Source organism: Scomber japonicus, chromosome 1 (assembly GCF_027409825.1).
Source record: "Scomber japonicus isolate fScoJap1 chromosome 1, fScoJap1.pri, whole genome shotgun sequence".
Taxonomy (NCBI): domain Eukaryota; kingdom Metazoa; phylum Chordata; class Actinopteri; order Scombriformes; family Scombridae; genus Scomber; species Scomber japonicus.
The window spans coordinates 29,491,891-29,515,503 of record NC_070578.1 but is presented as its reverse complement, the minus strand read 5'-3'; the positions used below and the strand labels follow the sequence as shown (position 1 = coordinate 29,515,503).

The window sequence follows — 23,613 nt, the reverse complement described above, 5'->3', positions numbered from 1 at the left end:
CAGGGGCATCTTGTGTTGTGCAGTGGCAAACAAACCTCAACATGGCAGATGTTGTGACTCTTGACGAAGAGCCAAAGCAAGAGGAATCTACCGCATCCGTCAAGTCCGACATCGAAGACACGTCTGAAGAAACACCGAATGGCGTGAAAACGTGGGTGAAAACGAGGCTTTGTTCTGTGCTGCTTGTGCATCCGTTAGCACGCGTAGCTAAAATGGAGTCCTCGTATGCTAGCTATTGTTAGCTAAGCAGCCTTGTAAACCATGTTGTAAGGACCTGCGTGGTCAGCTGTTTGGTTTGTGCGCCAGAAATATGCTATTTTCTTTTTATCTGGAGTCTGTAAATAATGCACTGTAGGTATAACGTGAAGCACAGTGCAATAGGTCAACCTTTGCGGGGAGTTGCATAGCTAATCTGATAGCTAAAGCTGACCTCATTCTATATTTAAAGCCTGTTTAACCTCGGGTAACCTTTTTAGTTACATGAATCAAACAATTTACTCTTGACTTAAACAGCGTTGCAGCTCTTTTCAGCTCGGTTGTGCGTGTTTCATTGTGACAGTAACGTGAAGGCAGCTTCAAATGATGATACTGTTAGCTAATTGAATTTGCCCCTCACACGCCACCAGATGTCAATTTTTTTTAGCAGGGCAACTTTTAAGTCTTTAGATTAAAAATTATAAACACTAAACTTACTAGTGTATGTAAAGAAACAAATGTTAATGGTCTAAATAATATACAATAACACATAAACTAACTCAAATACTAAAAAAGAATAGAATAGAAAGGTCAGGTAGCTATTGCTAGGTATAGCATGATAACCCAGAGACCTAAATATTTACACCTGGATAATCGACACATCATATATCCATACCTGAATAATCCACACGAGTATATTCCTATGTTAACAGCCGCATACACAAATAGTACTTAGACTATGAAAATATGAATCTGAAATACAACATCTGATGAACAATGTAATAAACAATAAAATAAAAGTTCAGGTGAGCAGTCTGTCTTCAGTCATTGTATAGATGAAGGAAGTTCGTTTTTATCAACATCAGACTCAAGAGTTTTTTTTGTGTTTGCTTGTCAGAACCACATTTATGTTGTACTCAGTGGGCACATTTCTTTATCAAGTACCCTCCCCTTCCTACTCAGCTCTCCCATACATAAGTGATAATATTTCATTATGCTACTCAATGATCGTTTTGACTTAGTCCGCAAGGAAAGTGTAGTCATTAATGTAATATTCATAGAGCTCAGTGTACTGAAACAGTCCCAATATTGAAATAAATAACACTCAATAGGAATGTGCTATTTTCTTTAAAACATTTTTAGGCAGTTCTTTTAATGTACTTAATACATAACTTTGAATTAACTTTTTCTCACTTGCTGCTTTGTGCATTTTGTAGGGATGTTGAGGAAAGCAAGCCTTCTAAAGAAAAACATGATGCTAAAGAGAAGTCTTCTGGAAGCAGAAGAGGAAACCGCTACCATCCTTACAAAGACAAACATGGTGGAGAAAAGAAGGGTGCTCACAGGAACCGTGTGTTCATCAGCAATATCCCCTATGATATGAAGTGGCAGGCAATTAAAGATCTAATGCGTGAGAAAGGTAATTTCTTCAGTGGTGGGCTTGGTGTTTCCCCCTCTTTCTGAGTCTTTAGGTGAATAGAAGTTCTTGACATCTTTTCCTTTGTTACCAGATGGATCATCCTGCTTCTAGCAGTAGTCACTTAGTTCCCACCTTTCTCTGGATGTTCCTAGTTCACATAGTAGGGAAACAGCATAGTGATATTAGGTTATTCTTTTTTTTCTTTTTATTGGATGGGCACTAATTTAGTTTGGGCTGATATGTCTGTGAGAAAAGGAAGATGAATTTAGTTATTTTGTCACTTGTTTTATGGCATTGTCAGCTTCAAAATGTAACCTCAAACCTGTAGTAGAATTGACTGTTGTATGATTTTGTTGCATCTGTTGCAAGGTGAACTTTGATTACATGAATGAAATTATTCTGTTCTACTTTCTGAATTATGGGGGTCTCTAGAGGCCTGAAAGGTGAACGGACAGCCTAATAATTCAACTGCTATGAATGGAATTTGTTGACCAACTGATCAATGTTGAAGTCTTTTGAATTTCCCAGGTTTAATGTAGCTGTGTTTATCTCTGGCCTTGGCCTTTGGTATCTCAGTCATTGCCCAGAAAGGCATGGTGTTGTCTGGTGGGATGTTGGTCTGGGCTGACTGTTGATCATTAACGGGGCATCTCCATCTGTAGCGGCATTGCCAAGGCCGACGGCGACTTGAAGACTTGGTGACTTAAATTCCTTTGTTCTTTTGGTATTTTTTCCTTTGTATGTCTCATGTAGTTGGTGAGGTTACATACGTGGAGCTCTTTAAGGATGCAGAAGGAAAGTCAAGGGTAAGTGATGTGGCCAACTTGCTGCACGAGGTTTTAAATGCCCTCAGCAGGCTCTCATTAATCTCTAAGTGCTCTTTTAGGTTCTGATCCTTTGGGTCTCACTATGCTACTGAACTGGAGTTACCGTAGGTTGTTTTTAGAGCCTGGTAGATGGCTAATGATTGATATTCATTTGAAAGGGAGATGTCCTGTTGATTTTGGAAAAGTAGCCTAATGAACTCATCCAAGAGTACACTTTTGCTTTTGTTGTTGTCATTTCAATTGGTGTAAAAGTTTGTTTGTTTGGCTATTTTCCAAAGGGAAATGTGGATTGTGTGATTTGTCCATTGATTGACCCTCACATCTCAAAATCTTATGTTACAATTCTGTTATATGGCACAGCTCTCTCTTCAAAGGAACAAAACAGTCTTTTAAGGTCCTGTAGTATTTTTTTATTGACATGTTTTTATTTTAAATACATGCATAACTTAGATGTGTAGGTGTACCACACATTTTTTTTATTGCTGTGGTAAAACTAGTTAATTCTCAATCATGTACTAAATACGTTTAATGCATTTTTATTTTTTACTATTTTGATATTAATGTCCAGTTCAAAACATTAAAATGTTAAATGACAATACATAATGCACTGTATCTGTTAATGCCTAATGTTTGTACGAAAGATTGCTATAAATGATACACTTATTATTATTATTATTATTATTATTATTATTATTATTATTGTTGTTATTTAAAAACTATAGATTATCTAACATTGCTTTGAATAATGATTGAGAATATTTTGTTATTGGCCTGTCTATCTGGTTTGCAATATATTTGAACACAATTATTAACCTGCTGGCTCAGGCCAGTGGACAAAATATGGCCAACATGCACTATAGAAAATACTAGAAGCATGTAGATGCATTGAATTTACACTGGTCAAGTGCTTTGTCTTGATTTTAACTGTATTTTGTCTTCTCCCTCTGCTTTGGATATGTGTACCACCTGGACCCCTATTACAACCTTATTTAGGGCTGTGGGTAAGAAACTGAAATGCATTTTCAAAGATAAATGTTCTTTTATTAATCTTAGGCTTACATGGACTCATTGAATGTGTTCTGTGTCTCTGATTTAACAGTGTGGTGGAGTTCAAAGATGAAGAGTTTGTGAAGAAGGCAATAGAAACTATGAATAAGCATGACCTAAATGGAAGACCCCTAAACATCAAGGAGGTGAGGACAAATGATGGTATATGAGTACAGCAAAATGGACTTTTCGTTTAGCAGAACTTACTTGACTGATTCCTTGCGATCATCTAAATTTGACATTTGCCATATTATCTGAATTGAGAGGTAAACTGCAATGATTTTGTTATTCAAGGACCCAGATGGAGAACATGCCCGGCGTGTGCTGCAGCGCATTGGAGGAGGACAACAGGGAGGACGTGGGCAGGACATGGGGCCTGGTGGGATGAACATCCCACCCTCTATTGCCAACAACCCTAACATCCCACCTGAGGTCATCCATGCACTGCAAGCCGGACGACTGGGAAACACAGTGTTTGTGGCCAATGTAAGGACATAGTGATAACTATCCCCAAATCTAACTGATAATGATTATTAATCATTTAAATTATAATTAAAATTTGTTTTTGTTTTTACAGCTTGATTTCAAAGTGGGCTGGAAGAAGTTAAAAGAGGTGTTTGGCATGGCAGGTGTAGTGAAACGAGCAGATGTGAAGGAGGACAAGGATGGAAAGAGCCGCGGAATGGGGACTGTGACCTTTGAGCAGTCACTGGAGGCTGTTCAGGCCATATGTATCCTTACCACTAAAATGGAAATAAAACAGAAAACACACAGCAATGCATTACAGCTTTACAGTGACTTTTCTCCTTGACTCTGGACTCAGCCATGTTCAATGGGCAGATGCTCTTTGACAGACAGATGCACGTTAAAATGGTATGTTATTTTTCATTACATCACCCTGCTTAAGTTGTACAGATGTTGGAAAAACGTGTTTTTACATTGGTTGCTGTTTTACAGGATGAGAAATCTCTTCCCCCTGATGATTTCCATCAAGTAGAAAAAACACCCCAGTTACCACGTGAGTACTCTGTTATCTCTCTGTCAGCTGTTAATATCAAATTCACATCTATAGTAATAAGCTCAGTGAATTGAGTATACCACCAACGTTGTCAGTGTCTGGGATATGATGCCTGCTGTGAATGAATGGCTCATGATAATAAAACTGCAGGCATTTTGTTGGAGCAGTAAAGATGCAGTAGCTTCCAACTTTTTTACTACCAGCAGGATATGTGCAGCTTCACACATAAAGGCATGCAGACATTGTACATGAAGTTGCAGTTCAATACGACATGGGGTATCTCAAAACTCTTTGGTTCTGTTTCGTTTAAACAGCAGATGATGTTTTTTTTTTCATAGATGGTTGTGTTCTTTGCCAACAAAAAAAAGTAGGAGGTTTTGGATTGAAACACTTGTCAGGTCGGTTTAGATCATAGCAGACACCAATGTTACTGTTTACTTTGCTTATTTATGAAAAAAAAAGATGCAGAAACATTACACTAAATGTGCTAAATGATATATGGGTGAATGTGTCTGTTAACCTTTAAAGTTTGGTATGGTCTGTGCAGTGCGAACAGTGAGGGTTGGTGCATTGCAGATGCAGTAAAGATGTGTCTCGGCACATTTGTTTTTTCACTAACAGGCTGCCTTCATGGTACAACATCCTCAACAGCAATGTTAGTGTTATGAATGTCATTCACATCACTGAATACTGATTGAGCTATGCATAAATTCTCACACAGGGTTTCCCACAGCACTTTACAGTTTAGGTGGCTGCCTAAGCAACACACATTTTATATATATTCCCGCAGTCCAACACTTCTCGTACACATTTACAGCGATGTATATTAATGTTCAACCAACGTCTGCAGCGGTGCTTACAGTCTGTGTCCAACTGTCTCACTCCGACCCTGAACACACCTGTAGGTCTCTCTGCACCTCCCACTAGCATAACACAGACATGCTAACAGTGATATTAAGTTTAAGGAAACAAACACAGTTAAAACATAAATCTACATCATCTGAGGCAGAACCTGCTCAGAAAAAAACAGCCGAGCCCGAAAAACTAATGCAAACAGCCCCATGTGATGTCAACATTAACAATGTTAATTCTCAGACGGGTAACTGTGACGTTACTATAGTAACAAGTTTCAGGCTAACCGGCTCAGAGTATATGAATGGTTCTAACTAAACAGGTGATATTAGCGGCGCAATGTGTAAAATGCTGCGGTGCTGCACGTTTTATCAGCTGATGTTACAAAACGTTAATTTTAAGTCACGCAGATGTTTCTCATTCAACAGACCTGAAGAGAGAGAGTGAGGCAGATTCAACAAAAATGTGATGCTACTGAAGCTGAATATCACTACTTAACTGTATAATACTATTTAACTTGTAATTACTATAACATATAGTTCAGAGAATAAGTTAACTATATAAAATAGACTCAATGTGCAATCTAATTTAATCCAATACAGCAGCATTATACATTTATGAAGCTTATACATTTTTTGACAAGAAGGTGAAAATTCTGCTTTATGTTCATTATTGAGTGATTGTGATGTATTAGGGTGCATTATATTGAAAGGTGATCCTAATATTTTGTCCTCTCCATTAACATACATGAGGAGGGCAAAATTATAAGAACACCATTCAATGTAATGCACCCAAGTACACCACCACCACTTAGTACAACCTCAGTAATAAACAAAATAGAATTATCACTTTTTTGACAATGTCAACAAAAACTGAAAAATTTAATTACATATCATATGCTTCTTTTTTTTTGTGTATGTCGTGTGTAGGTGGTCTAGGTGGCATTGGCATGGGACTTGGACCTGGAGGGCAGCCTATAAATGCTAACCGTCTCAACAGTGGAGGAAATGTGGGCTCCATGGGGCCTGGAGGTCAGTTACAGTTGATATTTTGAATTGTGTAGGATAGGTAATGCTCACGTATGCTACAGACATACATACATACTGTCTTTAGAGGCAAATATTTCTCACAAAGAAACATCTCCACTAACTGATCCAACACATTAGCACCACAACACAGCATGAACCAACAACTCTGACCAGCATTTTCATCCATTTCACACAGTTAATGTGTGAACCATGCGCCCATTAACTCTCGGCTTCCCTTTACGGGGCTCATCTTTTGACCCTGTGGCAGTTTCAATATGGGTTAAAGAGATAAGAAACGTTAGGCCTGTTACACTGGATTTCTACACTGTTTAGTATATAACTGACCTTGTCCCTAATGTCCCCTTTGAACAGTGTTTCATAATCAGGCTACCTGCAGTATATTTGTGTGGATATGTAGCCATTATATTTAGTGTATATGTCCATTAGCATTGTGTGAAAGACTTCCTTTTCTCTTGTAGGTATAGATGTTCAAGGTTATGGTGGAATGAACAGACTTGGAGCAGGTTAGATCTTTTTTTATTTTATTTTTTTCTGTCTGTGAAGTATTGCTGTGGGACCTTTTTCTATTTTCTGTTGAGGAAAGGAGAGAGAAATGATTAAATGTGGTGCTGCTTTTGCCAGGAATGAGTGGTGGCGGAGGCTTTGGGGGCATGGATAGCATGGGCAACATGGGAGGCTTTGGAGGGAGAGACATGGCGCCAGTTGGCAGGATGGGAGGTAAGAAAGTGTACTCAATCCTAATTGGCTGAGATGAGGTTCAGTTTCCTGATCTTGCACTTTAAAAAAAAATCTTAAGTGTTATTGAGTGTTTTATTCTTCTTTTCAGATATTTACCGGTCGGGAATGGGAGGAATGGATCGTGATTTTGGCCACGGTGACATGTCCATGAATCGAGGATTTGGTGATTCATTTGGAGGAATGGGTAAGCCAGACTCTGACTTCAAACAATTCTGATTAGCATACATACCTAAACATCAGACATAGTGAATGTTAGCAGGTTCCTCTCTGTAGATTAGTGCTGAGTCTTTATGAGATTTAGGGATTACTTTTTGTAACGTGTTCTGTTTCTGTGTGTGCTGTTGTGACATTGTTGTAACATGGACTAACCTAACTTGCATCCTTTTCTCCAGGTGGTGGTTTTGGAGGAGGCATGGGGCACATTGGGACTGGATTAGGTACGTGAGATATTCCATCCAGTTTTTATGATTGAATCCAATATTAGTTATATGTCAGATGGCCTTCCCCTATAAATACACACTGGCTGTCTCTAGACAAATGGCAGGTGGCTTTAACACTATTGAGTTTTGAAATGTATTAGTCCTTACCATTTCATGGTCCTTTGAGAGATTATTCAGCCAGTCATGTAAACAAAGGGATGGGTATTGGTCTATGATGATGTAGCAAGTCATTAAGTGTCATCACTCTCTGAGCAGTTGATGGGTGGCCAAGTCATTTTGAGAGAGATGGCTCTTCAATCAGATGACCTCAATACAAGAATGTCCTTATACAACATGGAATCACCAAGTAGAATCAATAGCTCTGTGACCCCTTCTGGATGAAAAACTTCTCCATGCACCTCGATTATAAAATGAATTATCACATAATCATTAGATGCAGTATGTATCTGATAAGCACCAAGTGTCTTAATGTATTATTTTTGAGTTATGTAGGTGTTTGGGCACAAAGCCAGTCAGGCAGAGATAGAGGAAAAAAATGAATTTACATGTTGTGCAGGCCAAGAATGAGAAAACTTGGAAAAAGCCCTTTGTTTGCAATTTGTGTGCATTGGAGTGAATTGGGCGCCATCTCAGAACGTGACAGTTTTCATAATACACCTTTGGTAGCATGTTTGCTTCCAAAGCTTCCTTTTACATTTATACCTCAGTGAATATACCATGCTTTGAGATTGGTATTTGAGCCTAGTTCCATGTAAATGTGATGATTGGAGTTCTTGTCCTCAATATTACAGACAGGTTTTTTTTTTTTTTTTTTAGAGACGGCCAGGTCATCGCCATGTGTATGAACACTTGTTTCATTCTTTGTTTTAAAATATTTAAAGAAAACTGTCAGTAATCTTTTCTTGTAATTATTATGTCAGTGGCATTATGTGTAACACTGCATTATCTTGGGACACGTGCAGTTGTACACAAGATACAAATGGTAAATGAATAATATGTGTTCACAAGGTAATTCACATAATTTCTGTTGACTCTGCCTTGTGGAGTTTATTTGATGACTAAGAATACAAACTGGTACAAAGCATGCCCCTCCTGTGCAAACAGTGTCAGTGACATTGGACTCTGTGACACCTGATGTTTTGTTATGGAATAGCGATATTGGCATGAAGAGAGTTTTACAGTGTTGTATACACAGTTAAGTGACGCATCATTGGACTAATTCAGTGACCGGTGTCAGTGTGAATTAGGTCGGTAGTATATGGCTCTTTTTATATCCGGGGTAACCAAATCACTGCTATGGTCTTAAAATCTTATTGATATAAATGACCCTGATCAGTCTGTGCAGGGGCATGAGCAGTGCTGGAGCCCCCATATAGCACCCTGTTGAACTTACTCATATTGTGCATCTGTGTGTTAATTGCAGGTGGTGGAATGGGCAACATGTCGATGGATCGCATGGGCTCCAACTTTGACCGTATGGGCATGTCAGGAATGGACATGAACCGTGGCTTCGGAAGCTACGGAGGTGGGGGTCCGAGCCACATGGGTGGAGGCATGTCTGACAGAGGCTCAGGGTCCAAAGCAGGCTGTCAGATCTTTGTGCGAAATGTAAGCTCAAGCTTGATATTCGGTTCTCGTGTCAACTTTGCAGCTATAGATAATTTGTCTGTTTAAATAGGATTAGTTTAATCTCTGTGACTTGCCAACTGAATTATTCATTCATTGATAAATACATTTCTTTGCATTGATGCCTTCATACTGATTGAAGTTTTGATGTGGCACAATTTATGCTCGTAATGCATTCATATAAATGGTAATGATGCTATAAATTAGTAGCTGATGAGTGGTAGGGTTTTTATAGTTGGAAGATTTTACATTTCAGCTCATCTCTTCATGGGGATGTATTTGTACCATATGCTTTATCCATGCATTCATTTTTAATTTTAATATTTCTCTCAGATTTATACTACTAATATACTGTACATATTATTTGTACTTAAGAATCTATTTCTGTGTTGCAGCTGTCCTACGATCTTACGTGGCAGAAGCTGAAAGAGAAGTTCAGCCACTGTGGTGAGTCTTTTTTCTCTGTATTCATAAAATGTTTACTACTGATGTATCAGCAGAACTCTGAGATCACATACCACATACACTTCAAATATTAGAATTCCTCTTACGTTGGCACATGGATGGTAGGAAAACAAGGATGCCAAAATGTGAGGTTTAAAATGTATCTACACTGTGAAACATTGTGATTTCAGAATTCATTAATTGCTTATTCTTGCTAACTGCAGGTCAAGTGATGTTCGCTGAGATCAAGATGGAGAATGGCAAGTCAAAGGGCTGTGGAACGGTGAGGTTTGATTCACCAGAGAGTGCTGAGAAAGCCTGTAGGATGATGAATGGAACCAAGATCAATGGCCGAGAGGTGGACGTCCGCATCGATCGCAACGCCTAGATCTTTTGTAGAAGTCAAGCTAACACACTTCCACATTCAGCCCTCTTGCCAATGATCTTTTGTTTTGTTTTAAAAACACTATTAATTCATATCTCCATGTCTCCACTGTTTCATATTTTTTTTGTTTATATATATATATACTACATAGCTCTTTTATCTTTTGTTTTGTAAGCCCTTTTTAATTTGTCAGGCAGTTTATTTGAACAAATAAACTTTTTAATTTTTAAACCTGGTGGTTGTAAAAATCTCCTTTGGATCAAAGTCTCAAAGCTGTTTGTCACAGTGTGTAAAATAAACCGGAGGTGTTGATCCATTACACATTATTGCTTAACACTGCCGTATAGTGGCCTCTTGGAGTGGTGAAATTCTGCCTTAAGCACAAAGGCTGGTAGAAAGAGAACTGAATGAGCATGAATTTTATTGGGCATGGTCTTCAAGTCTCATGACACGAAGCTATTTCATTTTTCAGACCTCTAAGATCAGTAGTAGTTTTTGTTTTAGTTGGAGAGAGTTGCCACTTCACTGTAACAAATCTCAGCACACATCAGTGAAGTGTGTTATGCCCATTTAAGATGTGCAGAGTTGCTAGTTGATGTTAAAAAAAAAAGAAAGAAAGAAAAGTAATTCTATTTGCACTTTTTAGATAAGAGTATGCAAGTGGAAAGTTTTCCGTTTTTTTTCCTCTTCAATTTTATGGCTTTTTCCTCTGCCTCCTTTGCAGGTAGTAAAGACCATAAATCCTTATCAGGGTTTTTTTGATGATGTTTATTTTCTTCTTTGTTGTCTCTTACCAGCCTGCTCAGAAGGAAGAACACGGTGAATGAGTTCAATGGACATTTTTATTACTTCTCTGGTCTGTTGTTCACCTTTGTGACAACAGATTCTCTGTTTATGTGCCTTTAGTAAGACATGCCAGAACTTAATGGATAATGAGTCTTCATTGTATTGTAACAGTCCAGGTCATAGGCTTGATAGGCACACGCAAGAGTATCAAGATCTTTGGCACCTTTTGTTAAATATGTAATAATAGAGATCATTCTCTTCCTGAGATGTGACCAGCACGTCTTCTGTGGCACATTATCTTCAAAAGTGTGATGGAGTGGGATCACGCTTCCTTGTCTTGACATTTGAGGATCTTACAGGCTTAACATTTTTCTTGTTCTTTTTGGACTGTTAAGAGTCTCAATATGGCTTTGGTCCTGGGAAGGTCAGATCTCAGTCACTGCACAGTCTTATGGGATTATTCCCAATAATCCCCAGCTCATAGAGGATGGACATGGTGGCAAAGAGGATGTAGCAGAAGAGGGAAACAATTCCCAACTTCCAGTCCAATTTCCATCCGTTCACATGAACAGCAACAAAAAGGAAGACAATCGAAAGGAGGAGTGTGGCGGAAATGAATAACAGTCCGGTGCTGTTGACCTCAACAGGGTTGTTGGTGTCCACAAATGCAGTCTTGATGAACCAAGGCAGTCCAAGACAGAGCATGTCGAATACATTTGAACCCACGATGTTGGACATCGCCATGTCAGCTTTCCCTGTTAAGCAGAGAAAATTATAAATTTGGTTTCAAGTCTCGACACCTATCCAGACTTTGGGTTTTGAAGTTATGATTACTATCATTTTCAATGGCGGTAGTTATCACTTAAATAGCAATAGTTGCCAATTTAATGTGGTTCAAGAAGAAATACTTCACAAGGTCTGGTTAAAAACAACCATTTTAGGCAGTTGCCAGATTTGAATATAATTGTGAGAATTTAACTTAAAGGAGTTTTCCCAACAGTGGTGAAGTAAAGGATTGTAACGTAACATTTTCATATTCTGTATTGTTATGGGTTCTCAAACTACATAACCAGGAAAACATGATATTGATGTTACCTTCTCTGGCCACCATCACACTGGCTACGGTGTCAGGTATACTGGTTCCAGCAGCCATCAGAGTGAGTCCCATCACTGTATCAGGGATGCTAAGTGTTTCACCTGTGTGAACAAAACACCAACGTCAGATTCCTTTACCAACATCATCAAGTTACAAAGAGAACAGCAGCTGATCTTTACTGTGGCTATAGAGTTAATACATTTGTTTTTCTTTTTGATCTGGTACTTTTCTCAAATCATGCTTAACATTTAGAAAACAGTGAATTCTCAAAACAATTGGTACAAACAGCACCACACAATGGATTACCTGCAAAAGCCCGTACCTAACTCAAAATCCTAAATTCATCTCTCAGAAGTAACTCATATATCAATGAACATGTCAGTGCCATCGTAATGACAAATACTTCATCATCCAGTATAAAACACTTTCATCAGCGTGACATAAGCAATTGATAATGTAGGAAACAGCAGACAATTGTACACAATTATTTGCATGAATGTGTATTTGCAGGATAAGAGATTGGTTTTATGGAGTGCACAAGTGAGTAGATGGTGTGAATGTTTCAATTGTGATTTGAGAAATAAACCAAATGATTGATGGAAACTGTATCACTGGAGGGAGGGCTTTAATCAGGATTTTAGAAATACTGACGTCATAAGACCACATTCACCCAGCAGAGCCCCACCCTCAGTCTTAAACCCAAATAGTAGTCCACTATTTTGAACCAACACTTGAAATGAATCCCCATCCTCCCTGTAGACTTTCATGAGACCCCTGAGTCACGCAGTATGATGTCACTGAGCAGAACAGAGCCACAGGGAAACCTTTTCAATCACATACTGTATGTTTGCACTGTATCTGCTCAGTCTCCCATCTGCTCTTTCATAAGACTAAAGTCGCCCTCCATCTGAGTCTTTGTTACGACTACAGAATAATAATCTCATTATACTTCAGTAGACCTGCCACTGTCACATGATGAAGCTGCCCTTTTATCCTGATCTTAGGTCAGTTTTACATCTCAGTTGTAGATGGAGAGGGTGAAGCTGTTCTTGGAGCCGTGCCTGTGGGTAGTTCTGTATACACCACGGCTCACATGACTGTATTTCCTTAGGGGTGAAGCAGCCTGTAATCCTTCTGCGGCTGGATAGGCACATGGCCCACTGGAGCTACAATAACCCCCGTCTTAACTTTCCAGGACAATGGCATCTCAGGAATTAGCCAGCAGACCAACATGTGATTCTACTCTGCAAATCACACATTTTTTCTCACAAGTTTCAAACACTTGTGATCCACGAACGCTCCATAACACACTGAGTGACTTACACCTGCTGACCACCTTTTAAGACATAAGGAAATACATAGAGCTCATCATGAATTCATAGTTAAACAATACTTACCAACAACAGTGACCATCCACACCAGCAGGTATGTAAAACCTGAGATCCAGACAGCTGACATGAAGAAGGTTACCACGAACCACTTCTTCCAGAACCTTCTCCTGCAGTCGGGGATGGTCAGGAAAAGCAGAACGATGATGGGTAGAGATAAAACCCAGAGGATCCTTTTAAAGTCGCTCTCCGGCACGGAAAACACACTTTTATGCTCTGGGATGCAGGCAGAGAAACAGCTTATGGGTAGGGTACTATCATATCATCAAGGGGTGTTATAAAGGTCAAGCAAGCGTGTCAACAGCTGGACACACCATCTTTGCAAGATGCATCTTACCTTCAGGAATCTCATTGAGACCATGCAGGCTGAGAGAGAGCTGAGAGTATCCAGAGTCATCTTGGAAGATCCCGCTGTCTGTTCTGGAGCGACTGTGGACTCGCAGACTTGTTTCGTCATTCCAGCCCATCAGTGGCTGCGTCTCCGCCTTCTCACCGGGCCTTTTACCCAGACAGGTGCAGCAGGGACTCAGCTTCCTCAGGACAAACTCACTGATGCGAATGTCAAAGCACAGAACCACAATGTAGACACCATAGACCAGCAACAGACTGGCAGCATCATACCTGTAAACAAGACATACATGTATAAATGACTTTGAAGAGTGTTACATGTCTAAAATGGTTATTTTTAAAAGACCTATGTTCAGGTGACAGTTCTGTGGATTGCAGACAAAAAACAATTTGTTTTCAATTTAATTTTGGTGTTGTTAGCCAACATTGTTGTGCATTTTATTATAGTTCAATTTGATCTCTTTATTTTAAAGCAAAAAAATATCTAGTTTAGCTTTCATAAAACTCCATATCTTGATCTTAATAAGACAACGCTCCTTGTTTGTCTCATTGTGCAATCACCAAAGTTGAGTTAATCTGGTACATGTCATAGAAACATGTCATAAACAATTTGTTGTGTTATGATGTGATATGGTAAAACGGGATATTTATTGCACTATACGGTACTGTAAGTAATAAACGTGTGTGAGTCACAGCGTTGTACCACTCGGTACTTTACCTGTGATCTATTTTTATGCTATTTTGTTCATAGTGACAAGATACAGTAAACACCAATAAACAACCACTTTTATGGATAGGTCTTACACAGTCACAGCCCGCACTCACCAGTACACCTTGCTATCCGATATTATGGCAATAACAGCTGTAACACTAATGCCATATGCCAGGCAGTCCCTGAACAGAGGCCAACAGGTGAGACGTCCTGCCTAATGAAGAGAACAAAAATAAATGGTTTACAGCATATAAAACACAATGCAAACAGAGACTCTTCCGCTCTGACACAGTAAAGTTGCTTCTTTTATTGTAGTACACGTGATTGGTATGGATGTAATCTTTGTCTGAATATGTGTGCATGCGTCAGAATGTACCATAGGGGCCAAGATTCCACATGCAGCGCAGATTCCTAAGAGGTTGTAAACCGCTGATCCCACAATGGTGCTGACCCCAATGTCTCCCTTTGTCACAAACACACCTGTCATAGCACACACATTAAAAAAACAAATGAACAACAACAAGAAAAAAAACACATATCAGCACAGCAGACAATGAGACAACATGGCACCATTGATAAGAAGGATGAGCTAAAGGCCTGGGGAGCAAACAAGGTGCCAAGAGGAAAGATGTCCTAATCAAAGGCCACAGTCTCTTTCTATTCCCATATGGTGCTGAAGTCACAGTTCATCAGGTTTGGTAAGGAGACAGCGACAGTAATGATGATGCCATTGTCATCATTGACATTGGTGGTTGTAATTATTATACAAATGCATGATTACCCAGAAAGGCTGTCACCAGCTCAGGTGCAGAACTCCCAGCTGCCATAAATGTTGCTCCTGCTACATCCTGAGACAATCCCAGACCTGAGAGAGATACAGAAAACAGACAGAATACATGATTAGAATATGCATTTTTGTACAAGTTAACACACCTGATGATATACTGTATAATCCAACAGCCTCAAAATTAATAACTGAAAATAATTATACTTTGTCTACAGTGTCTTTGTTATTTTAATGATCCATCCTTGCTCAGTTTATTAGTTAAATGTGTGTATTATAACTTCTGATTGCGGTAGCCTACACATACCCTCATCTACAGCAAGAATAGAAACACAGCCCACCCACACCCTGGTGAAAATTATCTTCCCACAAATCATTTTTATTTATTTAACATACATCAATGTACACAATCTGTCAATGTTATCACTGTCCATCTGTCTACTGCATCTGTAAAGTAGTGTATTAGTGTAATTAATCTTTGTCTTACATTTGTTTAAGCCTGAATGCTTTAATGTGAGGATTTGAACCTTTTTTGCATCAAACATAATGTCACCATAAATACAAAGAAATCATAACAGGCATTTTTCACAGTTTTAGACCAAACGATTAATAGATTTATTGACAAAATATCCTGCAGATTAATCAGTAATAGAAATACTTGTTAGGTGCTAGTCTACTAATTCTACTAATCTAAACCATAAAATCCCCCCCCAGATGAAACCAATATAAACTGCAAACAAACTTTCAACTTGAATTACATATACCTTAATAAAACACCTTATAATAGTCATGTTAATGGAATATACAAGTAGGCTATTATAAAACTAGTGAGGTTTTAATCCAAGTTATAGACTAAACCCTATTATTCCAACAGTTACATTACAGTTACTGTTAATGTAATGAGCTAAGCTTTGTCCACACTCCCTTTAAACACACACAAACATCAAATAGCTTGTATTTCATGTCACTTACGCTCACTGATCACTTCTAAGGATGGCAAAAAGTAATCATCGCAGACTATTGCTACAGCCAAAAGCATGTAGAAAATAAGCATAAAATAAATGATGAGCCCTCCATCCTTTCTCTCCTGCACTGTGAAAAAGCCGGCAGGAAACTCAGAAGACTGTGGTAAGACACACTCTGTTTCATTCTCTGAAATAGTAAGACACACATACATATTGTTCAGTACTCATTGTTCACAACACCACACAAACAGCCTGTCTAAACTTTGAAATGGCAGTTACATGGAATTTCATGCCAATAAGACATGAGTATTAGTGGAGGAAACAGTCACAGTCGCTGAGCCACAATTGATTACTCACAGTTTGTAAAAGCACAAAAATGAGCTGTGACATTTGTAAATTACACATTAAATAGGTTATAAAATTAGACTAACATTCTATAAAACTATACTGGGGTTTAAATATACTTTATATAGACTTGATTATCACAAACACATATAAATCTTCTCACCAAGAGCCCGACGCACCCTGGTAGAGTGGGTTTCCTGAGCTGTTTTTGCTGTGAATGACACAAGATGGAGCGTGCAATACAAAAATAGTACAAATCCCAGGAAGTAAGGAATAAAATCTTTTCTCTTCTTTTTCTGCAGAGCTGTAACTTTGTTCATGGTGAGTCAAAAAAAAAAAAGAAAGAAGATAAATTAGGAATTATTCCAAGGAGTCATAAACTCTAACAAGCATGCAAAGATTAAATGTGGCTTGAAGCTGTGTGTTAGAGCTGCATCTAACACTACACTACAACTACGAGTTTGCAAAGAGAGAGATTACTGGGGGGGAGAAAGCATCTTTTAAGGCCTGGTGTTACTAAGAGTGGGGGATCACGAGTTGCGAGTCATTCCAGCCGACTTGAGCAGACTCCTGTATGTGAGGCGCCTCAGGGATGTAATACAGGATAAACCCACCTCAACTATAACAAGGTCCAACCACATGTGGAAATGTGGAAAATCAGTCTTTTCTTTCCTTTTTCTTAGAAACCTCACAACAATTTTCATGCCTATAGGTCAAGCTTTCGAATATCTATTATAGGCCTGCAGCTAAAACACTTTGATGATTGATTTATGATTGATCATATCCATCAACAGGACAACATATCAATATACAACAACACAATATATATAAAAAAAAACAAAAAAAAACAAACAACAACGAGAAAACATGACAAAGCATCAAATAAAATAATCTCAAATCAAAAACCCACTTACGAGCTTTCTTCGAGCTTTCACCTGAATCTCAGTCTTCTTTAGGCTACATCAGTACATAGATTGATCCTGCCTACAGTTATTAAGCTTTTCAGTTGTTGACTACCAAATGTTTCAGCGTAAACTATATGATCTAGTCTGATTACAACATCCACATATGCTGTTTAATTAATATGAACTAAAAGGGGGTGTGTGGTGTTTTTGTAGGGGAGTATGGGGTATCAGACTTGTTTGGACATGCCCCAAGTTGCGTATCTTTAAGGTAACCCCCAAATTGTGAAAATCTCTCGCGAGATTTGAACGCTTAGTTCCTTCATTGTATGCGACGATCATATTGTACAGAAATAATTATGTTTTTTAATGTAACGACGCTGTGATTCAGGTCTGGTTAGCTTTAGGCACACAGTCCACTTGATTAGGGAAAATTCGTGCTTTGGGTTAAAATGATCAGTTTCGCGAGATCTTTCGCAAGGCTAGGGTTACCATCTAGACAGGACCCAAGTTTTCCCCAAAGTCAACAGAGTACCACTCTTGCGGTTTCTGTGCACAAGTGAAGACATCTGCGCGCCAAGGAAACTAAAAGTTAATGATTTAAACGTCAATCTTCGCTGCAGACAATCCACACCACCAACAAAACAAGTGGTAAGTTTCCTTCTTTATTTAATTTATGTTAATAATGACAATTTGATGTGCAGGTAAAATGGATGCAAAACGTTTAATAAGATATTTTGAAGGTTGCCACCAAGGGGGGTATTCCCTAAAGTCTATGTGGCACTTTGATTCCCCGGCACATTAAACTGCACGTGCTGCTCTTGTTATGATGGATGTCAGGAATCAGAACAATACTTTATTGTCAAGTAATACTATACAACATTGAGTGAATGGCGCCCCTGTGTGGTATAGTTGGTTTAGACAGGTGTGAGGCATTCGCTGGCATTGCTGTGGTTAATGTGTAGCTTTTGTGTGACGATCATGTGTGTTATCGAGACCAAAAGCGCTTAAAATTTAACAGACGATTAAAATCATTAGCCTACACAAAACACACATACACAAGGACAAAACACAAATGTTCTCTATTGCTGTGTACCGTACTTTATTTTATTATTTTATTTTGTTGAAATGTATTTTTTTTGCAATTTAATTCCAGCTGTTTTTATTGCAAAATATCCGGGGACCAAAGTCTATTTTTTATATTTGTTGTGTCATTTTCCTCAGTTGCCATTTCATTTCACAATGACACATTTCATGGTTATGCTATACTCTGTATCTTTTCCATATTTATTCATAGAAGTTTATTTATTTGTTTATTTAACAGCAAACCCACATAATTTGACTACAGTTTTCTGTTGTTATCTTTTTTTTTTAAAGGTGCAAGTTATTACTCCACAGGCATAGCTACTGTGTGTAATATAGGGCTGCAATCATTATTTGATTGACAGAAAATTAGTAATTAATGAAAATGTCCTGGTTCATTTAGTTTTCTATGATAGTAAACTGAATATATTTAGATTATGGATGGGCCTTTTCCAGCTTTTTGGAGGCCTTATGCAAAATATTTTTTGCAATAGTTTCACAATCCATATTTCTCTGCTATATTACAGCAGAAAAACATGTTGTTAAAACCAATAAAAGACTATAGTTTAACTTATTCAACTTCTGAATAAGCCATAAAGATGCCCTTAGTGCCTCTGAAGTAATTACTTGTCCCCTATAGTGTAACAAAGTTCAGAGTTTTGGTATGTTCAGGTTTCCTCATGCCTTAGTTGTTAGTCAGTCTTTTCAGTGTGTAGTTCAGGTTCAGTCGGTTTTAGATCTATTCTTAGTTTTGAAGTCAGTTTATCATGCACAAAGAATCCAAATCTATCCAAAAATATTCAGTTTACTGTCATAGAAGACTAAAGGTACCAGAAAACATATACATACAGAATTTGGACACTCTTTTCTTAAAAATTCTCACAATGATTAATCAGTTGTCAAAATAATTGGTGATTAATTTAATAGTTGCCAACTAATCAACTAATTGTTGCAGATATGCTATTTGTTATCCACAGAGTTTTGCTGACTCCATGCTCTGCTCTGCACACCTGCCCTTATCAACTTCTTCCTTGCCAGGTAGGTGGGGAGGGGCTTGAATGAATTGCACTTTATTATTGTCTTTGATCAGACCTCTAACTGACCAGCAGATGCCAGTATATGTGCAGAAAGTTTTAGGTATCTTTGTATGAAAATATGATCCCTAAATTCACCCAAATATGGTATGGAGAAAAACAAAAACAGTGTTAGTTATTACAACATAAATTAGAGTTTCGTACATTTTACTTTGGCCTGTTAGGTAAATATTTCAGTTTCAGGCATTTAAGGGTCATAGCAGCACCATTGTTCTCGTTATCAAGTACTGTGAGCTGCACCCATACTAAGAATAAATACCAGGCTCTCTTTTATTTACAGATTTTTGTCCCACCAAGATAAATTATTTAACAGCACATTCTGCAGGAGCCTGTGTACTGCTTTTGTGTGTGTGTGTGTGTGTGTGTGCGTGCGTGCGTGTTGGAGAACTAAGGTAAAGTAACTCGGCCAGAAACTTCTCCATCTCTTTTGTCACTGGAAGCCTTCCTGTCTCTCTCAGTGTGTACGTGTGTGTGTGTGCGTGCGCGTGTGTGTATGTGGGCTTTCACTTGTGTGTAAGACGATACAGTGGAAACTTGACAATGCCCTGTTCCATCTCAGTTGTCACTGCTATGCTTTTAGCTGAGTACCTTTAACAATCCAAACACAGGAAACTTTACCATGTGATTGTGTTTGAATCCTGTGAGAATTACATAACACATGTATAATTAGTCTCTACATGTTTGTTAAGGCTTGACCTGAGAGCAGTCCGCATTTGTCTTTGTGCACAAGACAGTGGAGTAATACGTGTTTCCTTTTTTTCTCAGTTTTGGTTGAAGAAATAGGGGAAGGAAACAAGTCAAACAAGAAAAACCAGCTGAGTTGCCTTAGTCATCATTACACAAGGAAACTCAGCAGCTTTTATGAGTTTCACAGGACTGCTCTGTTATTGACCTATGTCCATGAAATTATCCTTATCATTTGCTTATCGCGTCTTGCCTTCTCGAATGTTGTTCCTTGGCTCTGGAAACAGCACAGGTCCCTGTGTTTTTTTTGTACTTCAACTTGTTGAATAGCAGCGCCCTGCCCTCTGCGCAGAATGCTCAGTGTTCAAGGTTCAGGAAGATAACGAGAGGTGAGTGGCTGACGCATAGCTCGTGTTATGTTACCAGAGACTCATATCAGATTACCGTTGACAGCAGGTTGGCTGAAACTGTAGTTGTATTCAGATCGCTGGGGCTCAAACAACCAGGAACTGGGACTCACAAAGGATTTTTAAAGAAGCTAAAGAAGCTAACAGAGTGCTTCCTGTTGTTTAAAGAAGAGCGTTACCATGGGTAAGGAGACACAACATGGTCTATTGCTTTTGCTGTGTTTGTCAGGACTTGCTCGTTGTTCAGCAGCATTGGTATTTTGGACAGCTGTAGTGGAAATAAGCTATGTTAACAGCAACAATAAGACTGAGGACCGGTATTGTGAGTGTGGGGTGTATGGCCGTAGCTCTCCCGTGACGAAAGCCTCAGGCATAGTTGCACTTCCCAAGGGAGATCCCAGAGGCTGTGGTCCAGATCCTGTCTACACTCGCAATTCCAGCGTTCCACCCTGGATAGCCCTGATTAAAAGGGGCAACTGTACCTTCAGTGACAAGATCAATGCTGCCAAACGTCAAGGAGCATCAGGTGTGGTTGTGTATAATGTGGATGGCAGTGGCAACAGCACCACTCACATGACGCACTCGGATGCAGCTGGTATTGTGGCCATCATGATTGGCAACGTTCAGGGCATGGAGGTTGTCAACTTGGTGAAAAATGGAACAGAAGTGCAGATGCTTATTGATGTAGGCAGCCCTCACGGACCCTGGATGGACACCTACTGGCTTTACTTCCTGTCCATCGCCTTCTTCATTGTGACAGCAGCCTCGATTTCCTACTTTGTGTTTGTCTCTGCAAACCGTCTCTACAACATGCGCATGCACAGGCGCGATGAGAGAAGGCTGAAATCGGAGGCCAAGAAGGCGATTGGACGTCTACAAGTGCGCAAACTGAAGACAGGGGATGATGAAACTGATTCCGACTCCCATATGTGTGCTGTGTGCATTGATCCCTACAAGGCAGGCGAAGTGGTGACAGTGCTGATATGTGACCACATCTTCCACAAAACCTGCATTGAGCCCTGGTTGCTGGAGAAAAGGACCTGCCCTATGTGTAAGTGTGACATCCTGAAGGCCTTGGGAGTTGAGGAAGAGTCAAAAGATATTTCTGTTGAGTCAACACCAGAGGTCACTGTAATCACAATAACAGGAGGCGATCCCTTATATGAGGTCCCACTGAATGACCCAGCGGACCCTGACCTACTGAGACATCAGAACAGCTATGACAACAGGGCCTTTGAGGGAGATTCACGGGCCACGAGAGAGTGAACAGCAACAGCAACGGAAACAAAACAGCAACAAACTAGGACACAGTCACATTACCTGTTTGAAATCAACTTTTTCTGGGACACATCGATTGAACCAGCACAATGGAATCAAATTAAAATGTCCTAACAGGAAACACAGATATATAGATGTTAATGGACTTTTAACATTACATTTTATTTGTGTCCATCTTTGGTGCATGTGTGTAGTCATCAGGTGTGTTCATAAAGTTAACCATAGGTCATTCAATTAGATTATAAAATGAGTAGCTGTGGACTGATGCCAGTGTCAAATATCTGTTTTGCATACTGAACACAAACACAACACTGGCTGGGGAGGAAGTGCAGCAGAACATTTGAATATCTGTTTGAAATCGTGGCCAAATTTCCTCAAATAGTCACAGTCCCTGAAAATTAATAATTAATTAATTTTAAAAACCAGAGCAGAGTGTATTATATACTCATTCCCATAATTAGCAACAATTTGACTTTTTGATTTGATGTCTACTCTTTTTAAATTGGAATATATTTTTTGTTTCCTTTTCATAGTCAGGTTGTCAGGCTGTGTTTATAGCCAACCTTATGAACACACCCTCAACAGGAAAAACAGCATGACGCACATTTCACTGTGATGAGTGAATAATATCACCTGAGGGGCTGAGACTCTTTAGAAACATGATTTATAGAAACATTTTACCGCAAATGAAGTGAGAGTAGTTAGTTCCATCCTGATGTGTTGCTTCTATTGAAAAATAGAGAAGTCCCACAGTAATGCAGCAATGTAATAATGTCAATGAAACCATAGATCATATAACTGTAAAAAGAGATATAATATTTGCTGGATAGGGGGAAATTATCTTTATGTGTACTGTTTTTTGAAATTATATATACCTTATAATGAGATTGAACATGAAAGTTATGCATAAAATATGTATATTCCTTTCTTTCTCTGAACAGATGATTTCCATGTGTATGCACAAATTCTTATGCTTTAGCAAGTCTTCCAGGTTTTTCCTTTGAATTATTTGGATTGGAGTTTATTCTATCCCTGTGGTCTACCTCTGAACTCTCACATGGGTACATTTTAGAATATATTTAACAATTCTTCCAATTCCTTAGATAAGGTTTGTCCCTTGGTAAATGATAACGCTAAAGAATTGTTTCATTTCCTTGTTTGCTGGTGGGGATAAACTGATAATGGTACTTAATATATTTTTCTATATTAAATCATTTTCACTGCAATGTTACAGATTCCAGGAGTCTTAAAAATGAATTCTGTAAAAATGAATATACTTGCTGTATTAAATCACATTGATGCTTATTAGAACGCAATAAATCCCTCAAAATGAGGCCAAATTTACGAGCATATGTGCTTATAAGAATGGCGTTTCTCTGTGTGTGTGTTTGGCGGATGTAGGATTATTTTTGGAAATATGTGAGTGTGTGTGAATGGGCAGGTGTGTTCCTTTATGTTGGGTCTATGTATGATTAAATAATGCCTCACTTTTAGAATTATGACTCTTGGAGGGGAGTGGATCTGTAATTACCTCTGCACAGGTGGGAGCAGATCTGCACACACCTTGAGCTTGAGCTGGATAATCATCATATCACATAAGTAGAGGGGCCTGACCGAGCACGTAGAGATACGCAGCTGCATGGCAATGGAATGGAAAGATTTTTTTTAACGAGTGCCTTTTAGAGGTACATCTATAGTTA

The 23,613-nt window shown here is 38.8% G+C and overlaps 3 protein-coding genes across 3 annotated transcripts; 2 read left to right on the top strand and 1 right to left on the bottom strand.

The window, feature by feature from the left end:
- myef2 (myelin expression factor 2) lies at positions 1 to 10,438 on the top strand. Its single transcript, XM_053320383.1, has 17 exons — positions 1 to 151; positions 1,413 to 1,615; positions 2,369 to 2,421; positions 3,436 to 3,443; positions 3,542 to 3,635; positions 3,784 to 3,975; positions 4,067 to 4,220; positions 4,313 to 4,362; positions 4,447 to 4,507; positions 6,289 to 6,390; positions 6,867 to 6,911; positions 7,030 to 7,125; positions 7,235 to 7,330; positions 7,539 to 7,583; positions 9,010 to 9,194; positions 9,608 to 9,659; positions 9,881 to 10,438. The coding sequence occupies exons 1-17, from the start codon at positions 42 to 44 to the stop codon at positions 10,042 to 10,044; spliced, it is 1,710 nt and encodes a 569-aa protein (XP_053176358.1). The 5' UTR covers positions 1 to 41; the 3' UTR covers positions 10,045 to 10,438.
- Positions 10,439 to 10,881: 443 nt separating this feature from the next.
- slc24a5 (solute carrier family 24 member 5) lies at positions 10,882 to 16,785 on the bottom strand. The gene is made up of 9 exons (XM_053319950.1): positions 16,629 to 16,785; positions 16,128 to 16,307; positions 15,153 to 15,236; positions 14,748 to 14,851; positions 14,485 to 14,585; positions 13,649 to 13,932; positions 13,321 to 13,527; positions 11,923 to 12,024; positions 10,882 to 11,582 (listed from the first exon to the last, which is right to left on the bottom strand). Exons 1-9 carry the CDS (start codon positions 16,783 to 16,785, stop codon positions 11,260 to 11,262), a joined length of 1,542 nt encoding a protein of 513 aa, XP_053175925.1. The 3' UTR covers positions 10,882 to 11,259.
- Positions 16,786 to 20,584: 3,799 nt separating this feature from the next.
- Positions 20,585 to 23,257, top strand: LOC128358544 (E3 ubiquitin-protein ligase RNF128-like). Its single transcript, XM_053318874.1, has one exon. It carries the CDS (start codon positions 20,816 to 20,818, stop codon positions 21,899 to 21,901), a length of 1,086 nt encoding a protein of 361 aa, XP_053174849.1. The 5' UTR covers positions 20,585 to 20,815; the 3' UTR covers positions 21,902 to 23,257.
- Positions 23,258 to 23,613: the final 356 nt, after the last annotated feature.

Excerpts from the sequence above, each read along its gene's own strand:
- slc24a5 (XM_053319950.1), bottom strand. The coding sequence starts at position 16,785 with ATGAACAAAGTTACAGCTCTGCAGAAAAAGAAGAGAAAAGATTTTATT. Across the intron at positions 14,852-15,152 it reads GCTGGTGACAGCCTTTCTGG|GTGTGTTTGTGACAAAGGGA; the intron begins GTAATCATGCAT and ends GTGCTATGACAG. Across the intron at positions 14,586-14,747 it reads GTGGAATCTTGGCCCCTATG|GCAGGACGTCTCACCTGTTG; the intron begins GTACATTCTGAC and ends TCTCTTCATTAG.
- myef2 (XM_053320383.1), top strand. The coding sequence starts at position 42 with ATGGCAGATGTTGTGACTCTTGACGAAGAGCCAAAGCAAGAGGAATCT. Across the intron at positions 152-1,412 it reads ACACCGAATGGCGTGAAAAC|GGATGTTGAGGAAAGCAAGC; the intron begins GTGGGTGAAAAC and ends TGCATTTTGTAG. Across the intron at positions 6,912-7,029 it reads AATGAACAGACTTGGAGCAG|GAATGAGTGGTGGCGGAGGC; the intron begins GTTAGATCTTTT and ends TGCTTTTGCCAG.
- LOC128358544 (XM_053318874.1), top strand. The coding sequence starts at position 20,816 with ATGGGTAAGGAGACACAACATGGTCTATTGCTTTTGCTGTGTTTGTCA.